The sequence below is a fragment of the Centruroides sculpturatus genome, unplaced genomic scaffold (genome assembly GCF_000671375.1).
Source record: "Centruroides sculpturatus isolate CEXI.00-Female unplaced genomic scaffold, Cexi_2.0 scaffold24, whole genome shotgun sequence".
NCBI classification, from domain to species: domain Eukaryota; kingdom Metazoa; phylum Arthropoda; class Arachnida; order Scorpiones; family Buthidae; genus Centruroides; species Centruroides sculpturatus.
In genome coordinates this window covers 1,184,666-1,193,423 of record NW_019384375.1, presented here as the reverse complement: position 1 = coordinate 1,193,423, position 8,758 = coordinate 1,184,666, and the positions used below count along the sequence as shown (strand labels likewise).

At 40.8% G+C, this 8,758-nt stretch overlaps 1 protein-coding gene across 1 annotated transcript; it reads right to left on the bottom strand.

Moving 5' to 3' along the window:
• Nucleotides 1-5,446: 5,446 nt before the first annotated feature.
• On the bottom strand, nt 5,447-6,096 carry LOC111616840. Its single transcript, XM_023358198.1, has 2 exons — nt 5,523-6,096; nt 5,447-5,460 (listed from the first exon to the last, which is right to left on the bottom strand). Exons 1-2 carry the CDS (start codon nt 6,094-6,096, stop codon nt 5,447-5,449), a joined length of 588 nt encoding a protein of 195 aa, XP_023213966.1.
• Between the last annotated feature and the right edge of the window lie 2,662 nt (nt 6,097-8,758).

Here is an 8,758-nt window from a genome sequence, read left to right as displayed (position 1 = left end):
GATCCCATGTGCCAGAGCCGCACGAGTAGAATTTATAAATTCCATTAATTTTTAGACAGTACGACACAGTTAACTTTAGTTGGTTCTCAACTTATCTGTGGCTTTCCATTCGTAGAAATCTGTCAAATACAGTACATAATATTTTTATTTACAACTGAATGAACTGTTAATATTCACGAAAACAATTATTTTAAGATATATTAATTAAATACAGCATTTTTAAAATTTCAGAAGAGAATTTACTTACCCTTCATAGTTTTGAATTCCAGTTTCTCAATTTCACAGGCAAATCCGTGTACAGGTACAGTACTTTCTCCAAATGCTCACGTAATCGAAGGAAAGTAGAAAATCCTTCAGAACATGAAGTTTCACGACAGAATATAGATTTTTCCTCCACCAGCATTTGCTTATGTTCTAAACCTACATGCTTGTTAGTAAGATTTTCTTTTGAGGAGAAGCGCTTATCGAGATAACAACGAGTATTTTCTAATATAGCCAACGCAATATTTTCCATAACGATTTCTTAGCAACGTAGCGGGAATACTTCGCAACCAATTATCGATGATAAAGTGTGGTTTTAAAACTAAAATATCGACAAAAAATTCCAAGCACACCGTACAGTATGAAGTACACGCTATACGAACCTCATGACGCTAGCGGCATCTCGTGGTAAAAACCAGAACTACGGCTACGGAATCGTTCTGTAATTAGACGCCAGTCATCTTTTGAACACAATGGAGAAATTGAAAAAGTAATGGAATTTAGCGACGAATGAATTTTTTGAATAAAGTTAAAAATAGATTAATTAATGGTTGGTTTTTATTTTTTGTTCAGCTATTTTTTAGCAAATTTTGAAATAGTTGTTTTTAGAGCGTTTTTTGTTTGCTTTTAGCTACTTTTATTTTTTTGAGTTGGCAACTAAACGATAGGATCGTGAAATCCGAGAGAGGGCGCTGTATTGGAAATGTGGCTTCGAAGACGGAAAATAATGTCTGGTAATTTTTATTTGCGGAATGGCATAAATCATACTGTTCGGGACAAAATAATATGTAAACATTTCAAATATGGCGTGAGCAGGCATAAAAGATATTTTTAGTATCTTTATGTTACTTATCAAATATAGAGTTTACTTCATATTAAGTATTCAAGTTTATTTATTGTAGGAACAGTTTTTAGAATAAAATCCTCCTTTCACTATATGGAACAGTACCAAAAAACTGAGACATTGGCAACTTTATCATGGTCATAAAAAGTGTAACACCTATTCTGATGATAATTGCATACAGGCTGAACATTTATAGACTGATAATGTTTTTTGACATGTTACTGATATATACTTGTGGTAATTAATAGATGGCAATCACTGAGAACAGGGTAATGAAGCTTGTATAGTATTTGTAAAACTCTGAGTATAGTGTACCATTGTAACACGTTTGGAGCACTGATAATGCCAGGGAGATCACTGTCACTATAAAACTCAATCCTTTTGAACAGTTGCATTATTGGTATGCATGAAGCAGGTTAGTTATTGCACTGGATTGTAATGTGTCTGAGTTAAAAATGCCATTATGGGATCATGATGTTTTCAGCAGTGGACCATTGAAGATTTTTCAACCTGTAAAGCTGTTTCAGGACTATAGAAGTTTGCCGTGGAGAGAAGATAGTTTACAGGACTGGCAATATATAATCAGCAACAAATCTCACTTCTGCTTGGTGACAGATAATTGTTGGAAGCATATAGTGGCACAATAGTGAAAGCTTTTAGCGATGGAGCTAAACTCTGTCGAGGCGTTTCGATAGAATAGGTCCAAATTTGATCCCACCTCGTGTGACAGTAGTTCCGATCTCGCCCACGTGTTCCACGTCCTTTGTTCGTCGGACAAGATTAATGAGGAGACTGATTCCTTGGAAATACCATATTTTATTTCCCCGCGACTACGGACTATTTACAAAGGCCTAAGTTGAATAACTGTACAAATGTGCGTTTGTCATCGAAGCTGACTCCGAAAGATTGGCGTAACAAAAACGAAGGTCAGCGTACGAAAGCGTCTCTCCAAATCGGTGTCCGAGGACCAAGTGAGGTCAGAGGGGAAAGGTCAAGTGCTGGCGCCCTCTGCCCTACACACTCCCCCCCTAGCGGTCCAGCGTATCGTATCCAGGAAGTGGACGGCTGGTCGGATGACGCGTCCTGATGACGTTTGTCTTCCTGTTGTCTTGTCGGGTGATGTTGGGTGTTGGCTGGTGGATGGGGTCGACGTGCTTGTAGGGTTCGTTCCAGTAGCGGCATCTTCGTTTAGAAGAAATGCGGGTTTTAATCTGTCTATCGATACCCTTTTAGGAGAGCCCGCGACGTCTATATCGAAAAACTTTTCGAAGCGACGACGTACGCGGTAGGGACCAAGATAGGCTGGACGAAGTGAAGGATGTGCTGCTGGGTTGAGTACAAAGACATGCGAACAGTCTGTTAGCCGTTTCGAGACGAAGGTCGTTCGCTTCCCATGTCGAGATGTTGGGGACGGTCTTAACGTACGAAGGAATTGTTGCAGCTGTCGCATGAACTCCGTCTTCTCCGTCGCCGGGGAATCCACCAGAAGTTCGCCTGGTAGTCGTAAAGGAGCGCCGTACAGCAGCTCAGCTGGGGATGCTCCAATGTCTTCTTTGATGGCCGAGCGTAGGCCTAGGAGGACGAGAGGCAAAGCTGCGGTCCATGGGGTCGCCTGTTGCAGGTGTGCTGAAAGGGCTGCTTTTAGAGTGCGATGTTGTCTCTCGATTAACCCGTTAGCTTGGGGGTGGTAGGCCGTAGTATGACTGATTTGAAAGCCTAAGTAGTTGCTTAGCGATCTGAACAACTGGCTTTCAAATTGTCTACCCTGGTCTGTTGTGATTTTTGTAGGAACGCCGAAGCGTGCAAACCATGTGTCGATTAGTGCCTTGGCAACTGTGTCCACTGTCTGGTCTGGTAAAGGCGTTGCTTCCACCCACCTCGAAAATCGGTCGACAGCGGTACGAAGGTACCTCGATCCTTCTGAGAGTGGTAGCGGGCCGACTATGTCGACGTATATGTGTTCGAATCGTGAATTCGGGACGAGGAACTTCGCCAGTGGTGCACGTGTATGTCGGTGGATTTTCGCCTTTTGGCAGGCCATGCAAGATCGTGCCCATGTCTGGCAGTCTTTGTTCATGTTTGGCCAGATGTACCTCTGAGTGACCAGTTTGACTGTCGTATGGGCTCCTGGGTGTGATAAGTTGTGGGTGGCCGAAAATACTTCTCGTCGGAAAGAGGGAGGTATGTAAGGTCTACAGTGACCGGTAGAGATGTCGCAGAACAGGGATTTTGTTGAACTTGGGAGGTGCATAGTTACTATTTTGAAATTTGGGTTTTGTTGCAATTCTGATAGTTCATCATCCTGTTGTGCATCTGTGATGGCGTCATAGTTAATGGATGGTGCGCCAATGGTGTTTATGCGGGACAGGGAGTCTGCAACAACGTTGTCCCTGCCGGATATATGCTGTAAGTCGGTTGAAAACTGCGATATATAGTCCAATTGGCGGAGTTGACGAGGCGACGCTTTGGCCAAATCTTGGAGGAAGGCGAACGTAAGGGGTTTGTGATCAGTATAGATAACGAATGGCCTCCCCTCCACTATGTGCCGAAAATGCTTGATGGCGGAGTAGATGGCTAGTAGTTCTCGGTCGTATGCACTGTACTTTATTTGAGACTTGGTGAGGGTCCTGGAGAAGAAACTAAGGGGTTGTTTAACGCCGTCGAGCTCTTGATGTAAGACGGCTCCAATGCTAACGTCTGAAGCGTCTGTGGTTAAGGAAAGTTTGGCATCCAGTGCTGGGTGGATGAGGAGAGCGGCTCTGCTTAAGGCGTCCTTTATGTTGTTGAAGGCGCTATTTGCTTCTTCCGACCAGATGAGGGGTTTGGTGCTGTTTTTGGTATGGCCACTTAACATGGCGTTGAGAGGGACCTGCAATGTGGCACATCCTGGGATGAACCTATAATAAAAGTTTATCATTCCGAGGAACCGTCGTAGTCTGTAGCTGTCTCTGGTCGCGGGAAATTTTGGATGCATTCCACTTTCGCTTGGAGCGGCCGTAGGCCTTCTGGCGTTATCCTGTAGCCCAGAAATTCTATAGACGTGGCGCCAAAAGTGCACTTAGCGGGGTTAATACATAACCCATACTCGTTTAACCTGCTGAAGAGGGTGCGAAGGTGTCGTTGATGCATTTCTTGGTCCGGAGAAGCAACAAGAATGTCATCCAGGTAACAGAAAACGAAGTCGAGGCCAGTGAGCACCATATTCATAAACCGCTGAAAGGTTTGGGCTGCGTTTCGTAGTCCAAAAGTCATAAAAGGAAATTCGAACAGGCCAAATGGAGTAGTGATAGCGGTTTTAGGAATGTCGGGTTCATGCACGGGTATCTGCTGGTAAGTGCATACCAAGTCTATCGATGAAAAGATCTTCATATTATGTAGGATGTGGTTGCAGTCAGTGAGGAATGGAATTGGGTATCTATCCGGAATGGTGATGCTGTTGAGCGCTCTGTAGTCCCCATACGGTTTCCAATCTCCCGACCTTTTCTGTGTCAGGTGTAGCGGACTGGCCCAGCTGCTTTTTGAAGGCCGGCATAGGCCCTGTTGGAGCATAAATTCGAACTCCTTACGGGCTGCCTTTAGTTTCTCTGCCGAAAGTCTCTGTGGTCTGGCGAACACAGGTGGGCCCTTGGTTTCGATGAAGTGTACGATGTTGTGTTCCTTGATCTTGGTGTTGGTAATTGATGGCCGCACTAAGTCTGGATACTCGGCAAGGATTTTTTGGTAAATAGAGACGTCTTCCAGTATTTGGATTCGGGATGTGTCATAGGGAAGGAATTTGGCATTCGTGTGAAGGTTCGTAACCCCGTCAATGAGCCGATGGCAGCTGCTGTCGACTAGCAGGTTGAAGTGAGATAAAAAATCCGCACCAATGATTGGCCGCTGGACGTCGGCTATGACGAATATCCACAGAAAATTTCTTCGCAATCCCAGATCTAGGTTAAGTAATTTTCGGCCATAAGTCTTGATCATTGACCCGTTGGCTGCGAAAAGCTCGAGCTTGTTGCAGTTGCACCTTTCGTGGGGTGCTGGGGGTATAACAGAAATGTCCGCTCCCGTGTCCACGAGATACAGGGTTGCTGTGTCCTTGTCACTTATATAAAGGCGACTCAGCTCAATCCCCGTTGTCCCTGTCGCCAAAGAGAGTCGGGGGATCAGTTTTCCGCTTCCTCAACGGCTACCTTTTGATCTTGGAAGTTGCACGGTTGGCGGCATTTGTAGGCATTTCTCCCGAATGTGGCGTGGTAGTAGCAGATATTGCTGTTAGGGGCTTGTTGACTGCGTGATCTCTCTCTTGATCTGGGTCGGATGTTTCTTTGTCTCACGCGTGGGTATATCCGCTCATTAAGTGTGGCTACCTGCAGCGACAATTCCGATATTTGCTTTTGCAGAATGTCCAAGGCAGGGAGTGGCTCCCTACAGTGTGCGCTCCCCGATGCTACGGGAGCAAGCTGTGCTGTCGTTGGTCCAGGGCTGAGTTCCCAGATCTGGTCGGCCATAGCAGCTAATTTTGATAGTTGATTGCTACTAACCGATAGGATGCTCCGCATGTTGATTGGTAGGCGTTGGAGCCACAGTGTCTTCAAAAAATTCTCGCCGATTTTTTCGTCAGCCAGGTTATGCATTTCGCAGAGTAATTGTGAGGGTTTGCGGTCGGCGAGTTCCATTTCCGTCAGTAATTTTTTGGTGCGCTGGGTCTCACTGTCTGCGAAAGCGGAGATCAACCGTTCCTTGATAAGTTCATATTTCCCCGACGCAGGCGGACTGAGTAAAATGTCCGAAACTTGCGTGAGGATTTCTGCGTCAACGTAACTGACGACGGTATCGAATTTTGTTTGATCCGACGATATTCCGGCGTTTTGAAATTGGGCCTTGATCTGAAGGAACCAAATGCGGGGGTCTGGCTTCCAAAATGGCGGCACCTTGACTGCGACACGTGCTAGGCACATGTCGGTCCTTTGTTCGGGGTTAGGCTTAGCGGTTCTCTCGTCCATTTTCGTCTTTGAGTATCCTTTATTTGAATCACGTTTCGGGTCACCAGTTTAGCGATGGAGCTAAACTCCGTCGAGGTGTTTCGATAGAATAGGTCCAAATTTGATCCCACCTCGTGTGATAGTAGTTCCGATCTCGCCCACGTGTTCCACGTCCTTTGTTCGTTGGACAAGATTAATGAGGAGACTGATTCCTTGGAAATACCATATTTTATTTCCCCGCGACTACGGACTATTTACAAAGGCCTAAGTTGAATAACTGTACAAATATGCATTCGTCGTCGAAGCTGACTCCGAAAGATTGGCGTGACAAAAGCGAAGGTCAGCGTACGAAAGCGTCTCTCCAAATCGGTGTCCGAGGACCAAGTGAGGTCAGAGGGGAAAGGTCAAGCGGTGGCACCCTCTGCCCTAAAAGCTTTTGGGCCAACTTTGCAGAATGCTAACAAGTCCAATGTCCAGAGAAATGGTGTGGAATGTCATTTTATATGACATTCAAGGTCCCTTGACAGGTCAATGTTATTTTGTAACTAGTACTTCTGCCTGTCTTGCAAAGTATAGCAAACTCCATATATCAACAGGATGATGCCAAAACAAACATTCTTTCAGCAAACCAGATTGTCTACTCTTTTTTCAAAGAATGTTAATGCCTTAAAATTACCTTAGTTACTTTATAATTAGCTTTTTAAAATTGTTGAATAGATAGAAAATGGATAATTGATAATTTTGAAGTGATAGGATGATTATAAATTACATAAATTACAGTATGATTTATATTAGGTTTGATTCTGAAAGGACTAGAAAAGATTAAAATTTTCTTGTTTTAATTAGAAATTATCAAAATTTCAGTTATTTAAATTCAATGTAATTATCTGTAATCTGTGCTTTATTATGTTTCATGCTTTTCCACATGTTTGAAAGTAATATTGGTTTAAATTTTCTGCTTTCTTTTCTGTATAAGATTACTTTCTGCCATGGAAATTGTGATATATGTTGATGTTTTTACAGTATTTTTATTTTAAATTAACAAAGCTGATTGCTTTGGCATTAAGAGGGTGCTGTGGCACCATAAGTATCCCTGGATACATCCCTGAAATCAGATTATCTGAGATTTTTAATTAGTTTTTAAGAAAATTTTTATCTATATTTTATATATCTGTAGGTAGATTTAATTATTTTTAATTTTCTTTGACTTGATTAAGTTTTCTATAAACAGACTTGTAGACAGTAATTTATAAAACAATGTGTAATTAAAATTTTTTTTTTAACTTCAGAAATGTTATCAATTTTCATCAATCATTTTTAGATTTTCTCATAATTAGTGAAAGTAACAACAAATGTTATTTTTACTGTATGTAGCATAAATCTTACTTCCTAATATTAGAGTATTTAACAAAAATGAAAAGGAAAAGGGTATTTAAAATACACAACAGCATTAAAAAGATTTCAGTAAAGTTTAACTAATTTTATTAGATTTTGTTTAAAAATATCATGACTTAGGTTTGAAAGACTGCTTTGATTTTCTTTTGTGTAACTCTTCTGTTTTTTTATTTTTTAATACAAACAGTCCTCAAGTTACACAAATGGATTTTCCATTAACCCACTAGGCAAGTCAAATTTTAAAAACATCAGTTCTCCTGCTCGTAGTGTAGTCTAGTCTAGCCTATCTTAGAGTACCCTTACGAAGCTTATGTCTTTGTTGTAAACACAAATATAACAAAATTATATAAATTATACTTTAAGTGTATATTACCTTAAATTATACGTTAAAAAAATAAAATAAATAAATAAAAAGGAAAGAATGCATACCAGCATTAAATGTAGAGGGAGTAGTAACCTTATGTATGCTGCTCAGAGAGTTCCATCCTTTTATCTTCTTTCCCTTTCCTCAACTTTCTTGTCCCCTTCCTCCTCTCCCTTCTTCCTCTTGTTAAACACTGTTTGTACGGTCATGGTCTTTAAGTAAGTAATGTACAGTACTTAACAATAGCTTACTATAACCTCTTTATTAATACATGTTCATGGCTCAAGACATACAGGAACTAGGAAGATTCAGCAGCCTATCTTGTCTAGCTGCACAAACATGCACATAACATGCTTTGCTTGTTTTATCTAAGTGCTATCCATAAATTGTGTGTTTTCCTGAGATTTTTATGCAAGTAGAGGTCTGTCTGTGTATAAATAGTAGTTAATCACATTTTGGTATTCCTAGTAATATTTCTGCCTGTTTTTTTTTATGACTTGGTGAAATCTTTGCTTGTTGCATTTAGATTATCAGGAAAATGTTCTAAATGGAAACAGAAGAAATGAACTTTTTGACTCATCTTGTATCCTAGCCTTAAGTTTTGCATATTTTACATTATTATTGAAATCTGGATTTTTTTTTTTTGTTGTTGTTTTAAAGAAAATTAGATATATTCTGAAGCTTTTCATGCTTTTTTTTCAACATTTTTCATTGTATTTTCAAACCATTTATCTAGTAGTAATTTTCTTATCTGAAGTCTCAAGAAATATATTTTCTGTAAATGTAGTCTGATCGAAAAACAAGATACATGTGAAATTTATATAGAACTTATTCCTGATTTGTTTTTGATTAAACAAAAATCAAAAGTCGAGAAAAAAAATAACAAAAACTCTTTACTAAAATTCATTTTTTTTTTTTTTTTTT